This window comes from Heterocephalus glaber, unplaced genomic scaffold (assembly GCF_053883595.1).
Source record: "Heterocephalus glaber isolate CG9 unplaced genomic scaffold, H.glaber_assembly_v1.0 deba00001673, whole genome shotgun sequence".
NCBI lineage: Eukaryota > Metazoa > Chordata > Mammalia > Rodentia > Bathyergidae > Heterocephalus > Heterocephalus glaber.
In genome coordinates this window covers 19935095-19950743 of record NW_028258410.1, presented here as the reverse complement: position 1 = coordinate 19950743, position 15649 = coordinate 19935095, and the positions used below count along the sequence as shown (strand labels likewise).

At 50.7% G+C, this 15649-nt stretch overlaps 1 protein-coding gene across 16 annotated transcripts; it reads left to right on the top strand.

Annotated features, from left to right (window-relative positions):
* Positions 1-2072: 2072 nt before the first annotated feature.
* LOC110344561 (uncharacterized) lies at positions 2073-14418 on the top strand. Of its 16 annotated transcripts, none has more exons than XR_015446060.1 (5): positions 2073-3627; positions 7353-7458; positions 9390-9662; positions 11125-11358; positions 11758-13431. XR_015446060.1 is itself a non-coding variant. In XM_087197741.1 (4 exons), the coding sequence occupies exons 1-4, from the start codon at positions 5825-5827 to the stop codon at positions 11821-11823; spliced, it is 549 nt and encodes a 182-aa protein (XP_087053867.1). In that variant the 5' UTR covers positions 5543-5824; the 3' UTR covers positions 11824-13427. The 16 variants fall into 16 exon arrangements, 1 of the variants encoding a protein (XP_087053867.1); XR_015446059.1 differs by lacking the exon at positions 9390-9662 and adding an exon at positions 9320-9371 and having other exon boundaries at positions 2193-3627; positions 11758-13426; XR_015446064.1 differs by having other exon boundaries at positions 2260-2331; positions 11758-13429.
* Positions 14419-15649: the final 1231 nt, after the last annotated feature.

Below are 15649 nucleotides of genomic sequence, written 5' to 3'. Positions count from 1 at the left end.
TGATGCTCTCTGCGATGTCCTCATAGAGTCTATTCTGGTCTGCAGCAGGCTCTAAGTGCCGGCTCAACCTCCACATTGATTTCAGGACCCACTAATGCATCCTAACCTGCCTTCGACCCAACCCACTCTGCACTGAGGTGCATCCATGGTGCCATTTACCCACAGTGAGGGGCACCTTCTCCACCTGTCCAGGGCCAGGTGCAGAGTCTGTGCTCTGAGACCCTCAGCCTCATGGTCACCGGAGTTTGCTGGTCAGCAGCCACCTGATGGTGGGGACATCACTCCCGGAACAAGGACAGAGCAGGACCCTGGCCTGAGGCCACTTGGTCCTGGGACCTCCCAAGTCCACAGTGGCGGCCCCAGGACAGCAGTGGGGGGCGGTGGTAGGGGACAGAGTAGGGGCCTAGTGAGCACCACAGGCTGAGAGCTGAGCGCATCTGTTGCTCCCCAAGGACGTCAGACCCAGGTCCTGCCCCACACTCAGGACCAGGTTCTCAGAAGCCCACAGCCAACACCTGGCCCAGAGGAGCAGACGGAGTACACCATGATGTCTCCTGGGAGATTTTATTCCTGCAGTGGTTAGTACCAGTCTACTTACTTTGTCCCATCCAGGACCCTGGCTGTCACTTCACTTCATACCCACATGACATAGCTAAAGGTACCAGCACTGCTACACCAGGTGAGGGCAGCAGGCCAGCCCCCGCTCCTGGCTTCTTCCCATTCCCTCCTCGCCACCGCCTTCACCTTGCCCGGGCCCCTCCCCTACATGTTCCGCTCCCAGGCCTTCTGCCTGCACACAGCCGGTGCTCAGCCCCAGGCCCACTGCCACCCGAGCCCCTGCACCTTTACAGGCTGCCAGGCCATGCCCGAGGTCAGTGGCTGGCTCTGTGTGCACCCTGGGGAGCAGTGGTCTCTGGCCTTCCTCCCCACGGCCCAGAGGCCTCCGTGTCCTGCTCCTCCTCGGAGAGCCCTGCTGGACAGCGGTCAGAGCTCCTTGGCCCCAGTATCGATGCCTCCTCGGATAATGGGATGTTGGTCTTTGGGCCTCCACATAGCGCCAGAGAACATGTCACGTCCGGCAGCCCCTCCAGGCAGGCAGAGTTCCCATCCCTACTTCACTCTTGAGCAGGCACCGGCCCAAATGAGGGGTGGGGAGAGGAACGCAGGGGAAGCAGCCCTTCTGTCCTTCATCCCATCTCCTGCCTGGTGCCTGGAAGCTCGCTCCCACTAATTGGCTGCCGAGGGTCCCTCTGTAGCCTCTTGATCGATGGGCCCCACTGCAAAGGGCCGTTCTTCTCTTTCTGGGAGGATTAATTACTCACCCAGGAGACAAGTGGTCAGTGCTGCGTTTTGTCATTTTTCAAAACTCTGCCCCATCCATTTCTCAGAACACTGCCCCTACTCCTGAGCACATCACCCTTCCCTCCCATTCCAGTCCCCTCCCACTGCGGCTGGGAAGATTTGCTTGGTAATGAGCGATGCAACACACCTCCACCCCTATTTTATTTCTATCTTAACTTCTGATAGTTACTCAACAAATACTTAACAAACCCCTGGTGTGAGTCAGGCAGCGGAATGCAACAGGGGACAGTCTTGTCTTTGTGGAACTACAGTGGAAGACAGCAAAGAAATAAATATGAGAGCTTTTTCTGACTGCGATACATACTATGAAGGAAATTCAAGTAGGACAGCTGGTAAAAAGAGATGGCTATAGGTGGCCACTTGAGTCAGTAAGGAAGATGCAAAGAATGAGACCTGGAGAGAAGGAACAGCTTTGTGAAAAGATGGAAAAGGGGTATTTTAGACAAAAGCAATAGATGCCAAAGCCCTGAGGCAGAACAGAGTTTGGAGGTTTTGAGAAACAGAAAGGAGTCCTGGGAGCCTGGAAAACCCACAGAAGTCCCTTGAGTCACTCTGATTGGCCAGGCTAGGGCCACGTGTCCACCCCTGAGCCAATCACCATGGCAAGGCATTGTAGGGCTCTGATTGGCTTTCTCCTGGACCTGTGCTCCTCCTTTTGGACGTGGGTGTGTGAGGCCACAGGAGAACTGAGGCCTAAGTGGTCTCCTCTGTGAGCACAAAGGAGAAGGGCTGCAATCAAGGGTGATGGTATATTGCAGGTTCTAGGCAAAAGTTGACACCTGAGGTTAAGTTGTTTACCCGAGCACTTACTAATGGCTATTGGAAAGCAGATGAATCTTGTGTTACTTTGATTCCTTGTGCCCGTGTTTGGGTGAATAAAGGTGAGATGAGCCAGACGCTAGAGACTCTGCCTCCTAAGAGACACGTTAAGCTGACTCTGTGTCTCTGTCATTCATCTTCACTCCCCAGGTCAGAGAGAACAAAGCAGCAGCTCTAGGTCCCGGAATAAGGCTGGCCGAGTGGGTCAGCTACAGGTGGTGCCCCAGCATGGGGCTCGGGACCTGGGCTTGCCTACATATAGGTGTTTTCTCCCTCCCCACAGATCCAAGGGGAAGAATGGGGCAGGTCTGGGTCCTGTTTAGGAAGGGTGGTCTGTAGCCAGAAGAAGACAGGAGAGGTGCTGGAGAAGCAACACATGTGGCCCCCTTGGTCCTAGAGAGAGGAGGGGGTGCTGTTTCTCCTCACAGTCACATCTCAGGACAGTGAACCAGGTGGTGCAGTCCTTGCCCCTGCAGAGCTCACCTTCCAGAGAAGATCCTAGACAGATAAATAGGCACACGCAGCAGCGTCACTTAGCATCTGGGTGGGCAGGGGAACAGCCCACCCACCCTGGGGCTGTAAAGGCAAGGGAGGTGCTAATTAGGTGGGGTGGCAGAGAAAGCTGCTAGGAGGGTGCAAAATGTGCAGAAAGTACAGTGCACTCAGGGTTAACCACAGCATTTCTGGAAGAAAAGAATACAAGCAGAGGAAAGAGCAAGTTCAAAGGCCCTGTGGTGAGAATGCTCAGTGTGGCCAGAGTGGAACGACACAGAGGGAGGAGAGGAGATCTGATAGCTATGCAAGGCCCAGATCCTGGGCTCAGGTTGTATCTAGGCCTTGGCAAGGAGTCTAGATTTGCTTTAGAGGGAGAAGAAACTGATGGGGTTTTTCTGAACAGGAGAATGCCATGATCCTATTTGCATTTACAAAGAACACTCCCATGACTCCATAGTGATTTTTTAAATAGATACATCCCATCTGTACTCCAGCCTCATCAGTATGTTTCTTAAATCAGTTAACTTTACTCAAGTAACATTCTTAAGGAAATTTGATGTTCCACCTCTGCAAATGAAAAATCAGTATTGTCTGCCATAAATAGAAGAAAACCCGTAAAAACAAATACAACCAAAACAAAGAAGTGTTATTACTTTTTCACCAAAGACTCCTAACGATGATGAACCTGAGCCTGGAGCCCCCTCTGTCTGAAGGAAAGTTAGTAAGCACTGGAGAACCTAAAGTCAACTAGCACCCACCTGAGACTCTCTCCACGGGGCGCTGGAGTATCTGAAAGAAACTTGGTGTGGAAATACGTCTCCCACAGTAGGATACCCCAGTCCTTCATGCTGGTTCCAGTAGCCACAAATCATCTCATAGCCTTCATGGGCACCCTGACTAGTCTTTGGGGAAAACATCATAAGGGAATATATTTTCAATTTGATATTTCAGGTATACTTGAAATCAAATCAAAAGACTTCCAGGGGCTGGGGACTTAGCTCAGTGGTTCTGGAGCCTGCCTTGCAAGTGCAAGGTCCCTAGTTCGATCTTCGGTACAAAAAAAGAAAAAGGCTTCCATCCTTCCCCTCTGAGACCAGGTGATAAATGTTTCAGAAGTGTCTGCTGTTACTCATTAGCTCCAGAAGCTACAAAGACAGCGTGTGTAGGGTGGTGTTGTGCTTTGGTTTGGGCTGGCTTTGGGTTTTCCTTTTTGCATACTTATTCTCCATGCACTGACTTCAGCTCAGCTGGCTAGGTGACCAGGTGCCATTGCACTGCACCTGCCCCACCTGTTATTGACAGCAGGGCCAACGTAAGGGCATGAGGCCAATCACACTGGCCCTGTACCCAAAGTAAAGTAGGAAACAGGCAGCGTGGGACTGAAGGACAAATTTCCACTCAGGGGCTGCCACCTCACCTGGTAACAGAATGTTACCCCCTTCCCTTTAGGAATTTGCACGATGTACATCATAGAGTCACAGGCATTTGACTCCCAAAGAGTCCTTTGGACACAAGTTTCATTTCAACAGTGGGGAAACTGAGCCCCAGAGAGAAAGCAACCTGCCTGTGTGCTCAGGACAAGGAAGTTTTCCTTGAATATTCCCTTTGATCAGTGTGACTACAATTTGCTTTTTATGTCTGTTGAGATTCAGAAGGGTTTTCACTCACATGCACATCTATTTATCAATTGTTTATCAATTGCTTTCTAAGAAGCCACATATTCACATGAGCATCCATATATAGGGGTAGGGAAAAGTTCTTCATAATCCCCTCTCCCAGGATCAGCCTGGACAAAGCAAAGGCAGCCGCACCAGGGTGAAGCTTCCAGTTTCCAAAGCACAAGGCCTTCTCGGCTTATTGGCAGTCGGATCAGGTGCCTGCAGAGAGGCCTGACTCTGTATTTTCACTTAATTGAAAAACCCACATCATCCAAGAGAGCATCCATGTTCGGTGACCCTTCCCTCCCTCGACGGTGACCATTAACCTTTAAAAAGATGCTTCGTGAGCCAGTTAGGGAGCCGCCGCCTCCATGCCAAGGTGCAGTGAGGCTCAGAGAAGGGACCCCGTTAGGAGGGCCGGACATGAGAAATGCCGCAAATGAAGGCTGGGCAGAGCAGGTACCTGGGCCACCAGAGGTCCCAGCATGGCTGTGTCCGTGGCCTCTCAGGGCACCCAAGCCTCAGCCACAGACCTCTGGGGTGACCCAGTCTTGTTAAAGAAGTGAGTTCAACAGAGCCAACTGTGAATGAAATGGGTAAATCAGATCCTGTTGATCCTCTGGCCAGAACCCTGTGCTGCTCTTACAGACTCAGAGTAGAAGCCATGGCCTCTGCTTGATCCAGCCCTTCCTCACTGGCCTGCTTCCTCTATCTCTGTACCCCTTCTCTCCCCTCTCCAGCCACACTGACATCCTCACTATGCTTCATACACCCCAGGGCCTTTGCACAGCCATTCGTCTGCTGGGAAAGCTTCGTCTCAAGATAGTATCAAGGCTGCTGCCTCTCACTGTGGCTGCCTCCGGGAGGTCTTCCTTACCTTTAAAAATCACCTCTGCACCCCCACACTCACTGTCCCCCTTCCCCCAACCAGGACCTGACATGTGCAGGCACCTTTCACTGCTTGACCTGTCAGCATTTGCGGATCTAGAGAAGGGGGTGCCCTGTCCAAGGGCAAGCGTCCCTCTTTTCAGTCTGTTTGGCTCACAGCTGTGTCCCTAGTGCAGGGCACGGTGCCAGACACTCAGCAGGGCCTCCATAAATATTTGTAGCCTGAGCAAGTGAACAAATGGATGGAATCACATTTGAAAGACAAAGCTCTGGGACTTCAAAGAACTTGTTGATTAAAGGGGTGGAGTTCAGGTATCTGCATCCTTACTTTGGCTGAAGGGAAAGAGTAAGAATACCAATTGTCACCCAGGATGGCTGGGTGCCCAGTACTGAAGAGGGCGGCAGACTGGCTGCCGTAGCAACTCTCCCTCCCACGGTGGAAGGGGCGGTGAGGAGTGGAAAGGAGGAACATCAGGACGTTGTCATTTGCCCTCAAGGGCCGCACTAGGACTTTAGGGTCCTGGGAGCCTCTTGCTGGTCCTTTGGCTCTGCTGGAATCCTCTTCCCAGGGCCAGCTCCTTCCATGACCAGTCTCAGCTCGCATGCCACCTGCTCGGGTAGGGCTCTCCTGATCTCAGGCACTTCCCCCACCTATCTCCTTGATCATGCCACCGCGGTTCATTTGTATCAGTGCCTTTGCCCCTTTCTGAAATGCTCGGGGTCACCCACATCTTTACTGGGCTATTTATTATCTATAAATCTCCAACCAGGATGTCAGCCTTATGACAAGGGGACCGTGCTTGTCTGTGCCTAGCTCAAGGCCTGCCACACAGTACCCAATAAATGTTTGTGAAATCAGTGGTTTTGCAATGTTATGTATCCTGGGGATTTCTTACAAAGTAGTATTTAAATTTTCCAGTTTTTAGAGGCCTGCAAATAGCATTTCCCATTACCCCAGAGGGATTAGATAGTCCTTGACCTGAATCAGGAGTGTGGCTTGTTTCATTTCCCAAAATCCCATATGTCAACAAGAATGTTCCGTTGCTATTTAATGTGTTCACTGATGCACTCTGTTAAATTGAGTGTAATGATCTTTTCCCCCTACTATACATCTTCCAAATCCCTCCCATTTCTTCAAGAATGTGTGCACAATTTCCCAGGAAGCAGCTGCCTGCCCACTCAGCCTAGGAAATTTGGGTGGGTGGATCCTACATTCAGCCCCAGCATGTGACTCAGCCTGAGCCAATCAGCACCCTGGCCCACAGTGAGTGGTCCAGGCAGGATAGTCATGTGACCTCTGAGATAGCCCACTGCTGCTCAGCCCAGGATCAGGGACCTCATTAAGAACTTTTGGGCTCTTGCTGCTCTTCAAACCTGCCTAGAAGGCATCTGTGACTTCTCTTTGCTTTGCTGGGCAATCTCAATTAAGAACCAAGAAAACAGTGGGTGTAGGAAACTCACCTAGATGCAGAGTTTTATACAATGATGGACCCACTTCCGGCTTTGGAGACTGTGGGTCACTCTTGGAGGGAAGCAGCTCCCCTTGGCTTCCTACTCCGTCCTTTCCACTAATGGTTGACAGGTGACAGGAAAACAGGGCATGTGGAGTAGGACTGACCTGTGTGAGTATCTTGTGTGTGCTGCTCATGCGCCACCTAACCCTTGACAGATGACACAGCCCTTGCATGCTGCCGCCAGCTCCTCCCCATGAGGGAGACATGATGTGGTTTGAAAGGCCCCAGCCTGGGAGCTGGAAAGACCTGGCCCCTGATGTCACCTCTGCCACTGACTTGACATTTAAGCTGGGCAGGCTGGGTACCCTCTGCTTCTCTGGGCCTAGCTATGAAAGGAAGGTGAAAGTACCTACAGCAATGGGGTTTCCTAAGGATTGAATGGGGCCACATATGTCGAGCACCCAGCACAGGTCCAGGCTCAGAGAGAAAGCAGAGAATACTCATCCTTCCCCGTCCCCAAGTCCACACCCTGGCTGCCTAGACAGCTCTGTCCAGGTTCTTTCCTTCCAAGAAGGTTTCGGGATCCTTAGTGTGATCTTGTGTGTGTTAGAACCAGTATTTGCCATGAGAGTACTCACCGTATTTTCTTCTCTCCCTCCTTGTCCCCCTTTTGCAGCTGTGCTGTCCTCTACATGGGATTTCTTCTCAGGGAGGCTCAACCCCTGAGCTGGACAGCTCCCAGCTGACTGCCTCCCTGCTCAGTGGCAGCAGCAGAAAGACAGGTGCCCACAACACCAGCCCCAAAGTCCGAGGTTGCTCACCATTGACTGCCTTGAGTCACGTGCCCTTTGCTGGACCAATCACAGTGGCCAGAAATGGAATATGGGGTCATCAAGGCCCAGACACAGAGGTGTGGGGGCTCCCAATATGCCACTCTCAGGAGACATAGGCTGCTAGAAACAACAGATGACCCCTGTACTAGGGAACAGTTAAAAGAAAATACTGGGCTGGGGATTTAGCTCAGTGGTTTTGCCACCTGCTGCTGCATAAGCACAAGGACCCGAGTTCAATCCCTGGTACCAAAAAAAAAAAATACTAATGCTCTTTGACATTCTGAAATCAAAGATTTGAAATCCAAACTCATAAGTGACAGTTCATTTTAAGTCAACTTGGCAAGGCCGTGGTGCCCAGAGATGAGGTCAAATATTATTTAGAAGTTTCTATAAGGGTGTTTGGGGATGAGATTAACATTTAAATCAGTGGACTTTAAGGAAAGCAGATTGCCCTCCATAATGTGGGGGGCCACATCCAATCAGGTGAAGGCGTGTATAGAAGAAAACACTGACCTCCTGCAAGCAAAAAGAATTCTTCAGCAGATGTCTCAGACTTAAACAGCAGCACCAGCTCCTTCCAGGGTCTCCAGCCTGCTGCTCTACCCTGCGGGTGCTGGACTTGCCAGCCCCCATAGCCACAGGAGCCAATTGCTGAAGATAAATTTCTTTCCGTATATGAACCATAGGTGTTGAAAAACTTTCCCTCTACCCTCTGAAGGTTTGATAATTGGGTCTATGAAGTATACTGACAATGGACAGACTAATGGGAGAAAAGTTATACAAATTCCTTACCCACACAGGGACATCACAGGAAAGAGAAGTGACCAGTCCCAGCCCAGGGTGATCTGGAATCATATATACCTGCTTCAGTGGGGAGGGGGAAGGGGAAGGCTAACTGGCCATTGGGTGCCAGCCGGGGGTAAAGTATCTGGGCACAGAGTGACCTTGGGTACACCTGCTGTGATGGAAGTCCACCTTTCTCTGGCTGACCAGGGCCCTGGCAGGGGATTCTTGATAATTGGTTGGTTCCCTTTGTAGGATCCAACTTTAGGCAGATAAGGGAAGCTTGGCCGAGCCCTCTCTGTGCTTGCTGTCCCCAGGTGTCCTCTCTCTGAAATACTCCACACACTCAAGGGCATGTTTTTGGTGGCATCTTTTGAACTCCTCAGCACATGTTCTGTTGAGTGTGTCTTCTGGGAGCCCTGACTCACACCACACACTGTACTTGAATAAAGGTTACTTCCAAAGCCCCTCACCTCTGGACTGTAACCAACTTGGTGACAAACTTAGTCCATCTCCATATGCTGGCATTTCCCACGTGGAAAAGGCCATTTGACAGATGGAAGCTGCGGTCCCACCCCCAACTCCCATTTTCCTCTCTCTTTAATGTTGATTTTATGCTCATTTTAGAGACCCAGTCAAAAAGATGGATACAAGGCCAAATCAGTGACAAATGAAAAAGGGATTTAGACACCTTGAGCTTTTGTGTTGTGTGGTGTGTGTGTGTGAGAGAGAGAGAGATTAGTACTATCCTTTGAAGGGAGGAAGGAGGAAGCTGAATTCCTGACAGGGCTGGGAGGAGATGGTGCCTGAACAGACTCTTGCAGTGGACCTCCACCTAGCCCTGTCTCCTAGGATGAGGGTCCTCCAGTTTTCCTCCAGGGATTGAATTCACCTGACCCCACTGATGGCCCAGTATGAGCTCTTCCTGCTGCCATCTGCTGCCCAGGGCCCAGGATACCCTGTTCCTGCCCCTCCAATGCCTCCTGCTCCCCAGACCTTCTGGTCGTTCTGCATTTCTGTGCTCCAGGGTCTAACGTGGATTCTGTGCCCTGTGACCTCAAAACCCAACATAACTGAAGGTATGTCCTCTTACCCAGGACACATGCTGTAAGTCTGCCACACTGCTGAGTCTTCCACCCCAGGAGGCTCCTCCACAGCATGTGGGATGACACAGCATCTCCAAGGAATGCAGGACTGGGTGGCCCTGGGAGCATCAAGAGTTGCCGGAGGAGAACCCTCAGGGATGGAGACTGACCAAAGTTGGTGTCTTAGGTTCCACCTCCTAAAATTTTCCATGACAGCCAGGCATCCTGTTGTGCTCAGGCCCAAGGGCTGGTCAGGCTGCCCCTGTGGAGAAGCAGCTATGGCAGGTGGGGATGACCTGTATGTCAACCTGGGTGTTGTCAAGGGGCTAACAACTGTTATGATGAATAATGGCACCTTAACACTTGGTTAAACATATATCAGATGCATTTCCATGGGGAGACCTGTTTTGGGGAGATTGGATCCCCATCATCTGTGGATGTCACTGCACACATCAGTTTCCTGAAATGAGGCAGAGATGCCCATGGCCCCCCTTCCTCCCCAGCAGCAATGCAAGTGTCATTGGTGCACCCAGCCCAGACGCTGATGGGCTTGGATGGCTGTAATTGCAAACATAACTGCAAACAATATAGGACCTGGGCTGTGTTAGGGCACTGTGTTGACCAATTCCCTTGGGAATTGAATCATTTCACACAGGAAATGGAAAAGGCCTCCTAATCTTCCCTTTGAATGGGCTGTGAAATAGGCTCTGAACCAACCCCGGGCAGAGTGGAGCAGCTGCAAGGCTTGGCCCTGAGACTGCCCAGCAAGGTGTCAGAAGTGGGGCACCCACAGGACATGGGGCTGGGGTGACCTGGTCGTAACATGCAGTGGTCACAGCCGTGTCCACAGCATCCTACACTCGGGAGGCTGCCAGGGCCAGTCTGGGTGCCTGGGGCACATGCATTCCTCATGTGCCACCTGGTGCCCCACCTCAGAGGCACCCCAGAACTGAGGAACAATTGCTGAGCTCCCCAGAACGAGGGGGACACACTTTGGTTCTGACACTAGCAGCTCCCTGTCCACACCGACCACTGACCACTGATCTAGCAGTGCAGTGCTGCCTGTCACACAGGTCACTGCCTGGGCTCCGGGCAGCTTCCTGTCTGCTCCTGAGAAGGTGGCACCAAGGACGAGCGGGACCCAGCTAGGAATTCCCTGCAAATTAAAAGAACCGCAGAGCATGCCCAAGCAGATTTGCACAAACCCTTTCAACACACACTACCTATGTCTCTGAGGTCACAATGATACAGGCACAGAACGCCCACCAGTGGGGACCACCAGGCCCGTTGCCTCCCCAAACTATGTGGTAGACAGAGAAGAGTTTTATAAAAGCACTCACTCCCTGATGCGATCTTTGTACATATAGATATTATCACAGGGAGATACTCAGAAATGCAGAGCAAGATTATGTGGCAATGTGTTCGTTGCAACATAAATTGGAAACAACACAAATGCCCAGTGATGTAGGAATGGAAGTATCCAGACAAGGGAACTGGAAGGCGTTGACCTCATACACTTACATCAAGTTTTAAATAGCATGAAAAATGTTCATGATCTTGTGTGAAGTGAAACGTAACAGGCTATAACTCTGTGTATGATGCTCTCATCACAAAGGCACCCACAGTTAGAGAAAAATCGTTGGGTAAAAAACAAATCAAGATATCGACAATGGTAACATAGGTGATAACATTATAAATGGTTTTCATTTTTTCCTTTTAGTGATTGGTATGTTTCCAAATTTTCTAGAATGAAAAAATCTTTAAAATCACAAGGAAGGCGGCGGCGGAGGTGATGGCGGCAGCAGCACCACCTGAGAACAGAGCTGGGCCCGGGCATGGTGGCGCGTTCTGCACTGTGAGAGCGCAGCGGCCGCTGGATCGCCATGCGCCAGCGGCTCCAAAGCTCGGGCCTTTGGTCCTTCGCCTCGGCGACGGGAGGCAGCGTCCCGGAGACGAGACTGCGGGCGCTGAGCAAGCCTTGGTGAGGGAGGCCTCGAGGCCGAAGGGTGCCCCCCTTCGTATTCGCGCCGCGGGTAAGGGCGTGGATTCGGCCTGGGGAGGACCGCAGGCGGCCGGCCGGGAACACCGCACCACAGCGAGCTCCCGCCGCTGGACCCCTGTGTTTGAGCCAGGACGAGTCCTGCATTTTGGGGCCCCATCGGAGCGAGGGATGGGGGAAAGCCGGGCAGTCAGCTTCGGGAGGCCTAGCAGAAAGAGTGGGCTCAATTGAGGCTTGACCCCGAGCAGGTACTCCCCTCGCTCCACGTTCTGTGAGGAGGATGGGGATCTGGCTCATGAGTTCTATGAGGAGACAGTCGTCACCATGAACGGCCAGAAGCGGGCCAAGCTGAGGCAGGTGTATAAGGCTCTGATTCCTTAGGGCATCGTGAGGCTGGATCTCCCCCGCAGCCACGTGGATTTCCCTGTGATCCTCTATGAGCTGTGAGCCTGGTGGGTGAAGACACAAGCACCCCCTCTGACCCAGCAAGAAACTTCCTGTCACAAGGTGTAGCTTCCATTGAGCACCCCAGGCTGGGGCCACAGCCCTTCGTGAACTCTGTTGGCCCAGAACCTTCAGCTGTAAGCAGGGCAGCCCTCAGTATAAATCGGGTATTGGTTTGTGTGTGGACAAGAGAGGTTTGGTGTCTGGCAAAGGCTAACGGGAGAGTTACCAGCAGAGCTTTCCCAGCCACAGGGCATCTGCCAGTCAGGAATGTGTGGTTCCTGGTTCCTTGCCTGGCTGGTCTGCTTTCTTCCAAGCTTGCCTAGGGCCCAGCCTCACTAAAAGCTACAGCACTTTCCATGCAAAATCTGCCTTCTTCCAGCCCCTGGACTTTGGGAGCTCTACACAAGTGGGAACTTCCTTTCCCTCACTTCCTTTACCCCCTAGTCAGAGCATTTCAGCCATTTCTACCTCTATACTTCCTGATTGGACAGAGGCTGAGGACAGCACCCACCTGATGCTTCCCACCTACCTGCCATTTGTTCCCACTTTCACATGGACAGTTTGCTGGCTGTTAACTGGAATGAGGACTGGTATGGGTAGCTTCTCCTTTTCCCAGGGCTTGGCTAATTGCTCCCCAGTGCAACTAGTTATTGCCCTCTCCTCAGTTAAGAGGTACAGGCCAGAGTCAGAACAGGCTATGGGCGTCTGTGCCTATGGGAAGTTGCCCCAAGCCTATTCTAACCGCCTCCCCCCTTGCCTTTGCACCAGCCATTCCCCCTACTACCCGGTTGGGAGGGTCCACTACCCTGTGATGAAGAACAACATACTAGGTCTGGTGCCTGTAGCGCTATGAGGAGACCACCACTCTTCTGCCACAATATCTTCACCCCTTCTGGATCAGTCAAGGGAAAGTACTAGGGCCCCTTGAAAAGCACTGAAAGGAGGGCAAAAACATAAAAGGGAATACTGTACTTAAAGTGTGAAGATTTGTAAATAGTCTAGTCCATGCTGATGTTAGGGCAGAGTCTGATTTCTACACAGAAATGACTTTCTTTTTCTTTTAATTTCTTATTGTGCAAGTTCTATGCTTCTAGCATGGGACATGGCTTGGGGATGATGCTCCCCAGCATAGGAAGATTGTTGTGCTATTTGTTCGATTTCAATAAAATTATTTGTAGATCCTGTAAAAAAATAAAATCAGAAGGAAAAAAATTGTTTAAAGTTGCCATGGCTACCAAGTGAAAAGTGCAACATTCTGTAGCAAATTCTGCAAACTGTAAGATTTCATTATTAAATACTTTGTTTTCAATAAAAAATCTGATGTTAATGTTTATAAAATAATTGAAGAAATGTTCAAAGTGCTCATTGTCACTCCTTGTGTTTGAGAAAGAAGTACAGCAGTGAAATTGTTTTGGAAAATATAAAAGTTGTTGGTGATTTGGTTTTAAGTTGTTATCTCTTACATCTTCACGTCACTCAGTAAGCTTTTCTGCTCTCTGTCAACCTTAAAATGCATAAACATCACAAATATGAGAAATATATATCTTATTTTGAATAAAAATTAGTATTGCAAAAATTAGTGTTGGGCATTTTTTATATTATTCTATCACACAGTGGCAGAAGCAGTCTAGTTTGTCTGTGCACATGCAAGTGTCTTACTAACATTCAAACAATGAATTTACTGAGTTTCCTAAGTACACACTCTCCCCACATCTCACCCTCCCCCAGATCCTTTAATATCCTCCCCCTGGCCTAGGCCATCCTGACTTCTGTTTTCCTACCTGGGCCTGGCCCTGATGTCCCCTTTCTGCCACCAAGTTCCTGTGCAATGGCCTTGTCACTCACAGCTTCTCAAACAGAACAAGCTCAGCCTGATTCCACCTCTGCACATGGCTGCAGCCTATGGGATTTTCCTTAGTCCCAAGAAAGCACAGTATCCTCCGCACCTCTGGTCTTTTGCACATACCGTTTCTGTCACCAGGAACACTCTTCCCCTCCTATCACCTGCAGTCACCTGACTAAATTCCTACTCATCCCCAGCCTCTTCCCTCTATTCCAAGCTCTAAGCCCCAAAACCCCTGTTTCCTGGCATCAATCTCTTAACCTTCTCAGAACCAAATTTCCCTTTCCAGCATTTTGCACACTCCCAATTATTGAAGGACCTTTTTTTTTTTTTACTCTTGGAAAGTCTGATTTCCCTTCTACACAGTAATTTCTATGAACATGAGTCTGCATGTGGGCTCTGGCATGTTGCTGCAAACAAATACTAGCTGACAGGACAGTGGTTTGTAAACCACGTGGCCCTGGGCTGGAATCGTCCTCTGAGGTCTGTTTAACCACTTCGCCTGAGCTGACTTTCCTCTGTCATGGTGTCTGCAGGCTTTGCAACATGATACTCTGTGGGGAGGACAGAGGAGGTGCAAGCTCACTCCCTCTGTTGGAGGAACAGGACCAGTCTCATCCACCTGCTGCACACTCATCATTGATGGCACTAAAAACCCTTCTCCAGTGCCGCCCGACTCTGCCTGGGCCACCAAGGGAAGAGAAGGAACATGGAGGGGACCCTGAGCCTCAGTGAGATCTGAGTGGGGAGGAGCGGAGGTCCCATCGAGAGGTAAAATTTAGATTTGGACCTGCCTGGTCATAACGTGCAGTAGTCACAGCCGTGTTCACAGCATCCTATACTTGGGAGGCTGCCAGGGCTGCCTCCTACTTGCCAGAGAGAGGCAATGTTTGATGAGCTTGTCCTTGTACGTAAATGTGAATAAAAACCTAGGGAATCTCTCCAAATGTCATCAGAAAGCAGAGACCAGAGACCTAACACTGGGGCAAGGACTAGGGTGAGGTGGGGCGGGATTACTCACTGGATTAGGGTGAGGCACAAAATTCAACAGGCACCAAAATATTCTGAAATAAAGATGAATAATATGTCAATGCAGGATTGATTCAAAATCAACATCAAAGCAAAAAATCCCTAATGGGTAAGTTTACCAACAGGACCCATTCCTTCCTGCATGTACACAACTGATGTCACCTCCTTACCTATCCCAGCCCAGCTGCAGGAGCTGCAGGGAGACAGTGGCAGGAGAGAAACAAAGCTACTCTCTGCTGTGTCCAGCTAAGATTGAAACAGTGATAACCCACTGTGCAGACAGGGCCACCAGCTAATGCAGGTGTGACAGTAACCTCGTCAGTGTGACTGGTCCCCACTCTGCCTACCTGCTTTGACTTGGAGGCTGGCATCAGGGGCTTCTCGTTGTCATTGACACTCAGCATTCAGTAAGAGTCAGCTGACAAGATTCAGCATTAGGCAAAATACTGCGACAAGCCCAGTCACAGGAACTCAGACTTCCCCCAGGCTGCAATCAAGGAGCTTGGTTACTTAAAACACAGCCCCTTGTGGAGGGTGGAATGGATAATGATTCTTATTTTTGTCTTTATACAGTTCCTCTGCTGCATGAAATCTCTGGCAATGAGCCCGTCATTTCTGTAATCAGAGGACAGCCATCACCAGGTTCTGCTGGGAGGGAAAGTACAGGCTCCTGTCCTTATAGTCGGGCTTTCCCTGGATCAGCTGTGAAGCCAGGAACTGACCCCTGACAGCCTGATTTGTCTCTTTCTAGGGGACAGTTATCTCACTGAGGTTCTCCAGGAAGCAAATCTAAGCTAGTGACTAAAGCACAGGGATGGGGTAGACTGGGGACACTCTAGTGGCTTCCTGGTCTCTTAGAAGAGCGTCTACCCCTTCCACTCCCCACTGCCAGGCCCCACACTGGCTGCTCCAAGGAGCAAGTTGGAAGCTGAAGGCTGAGCTGGGGGACTCCTT

Bases quoted from the DNA above. Each gene is read 5' to 3' on its own strand.
- LOC110344561 (XM_087197741.1), top strand. The intron at 7,587-11,124 runs GTGTGGGGGCTC...CAAATTTTCTAG, and splicing joins ATCAAGGCCCAGACACAGAG to AATGAAAAAATCTTTAAAAT. The intron at 11,359-11,757 runs GTGAGGGAGGCC...CTGATTCCTTAG, and splicing joins CGGGCGCTGAGCAAGCCTTG to GGCATCGTGAGGCTGGATCT.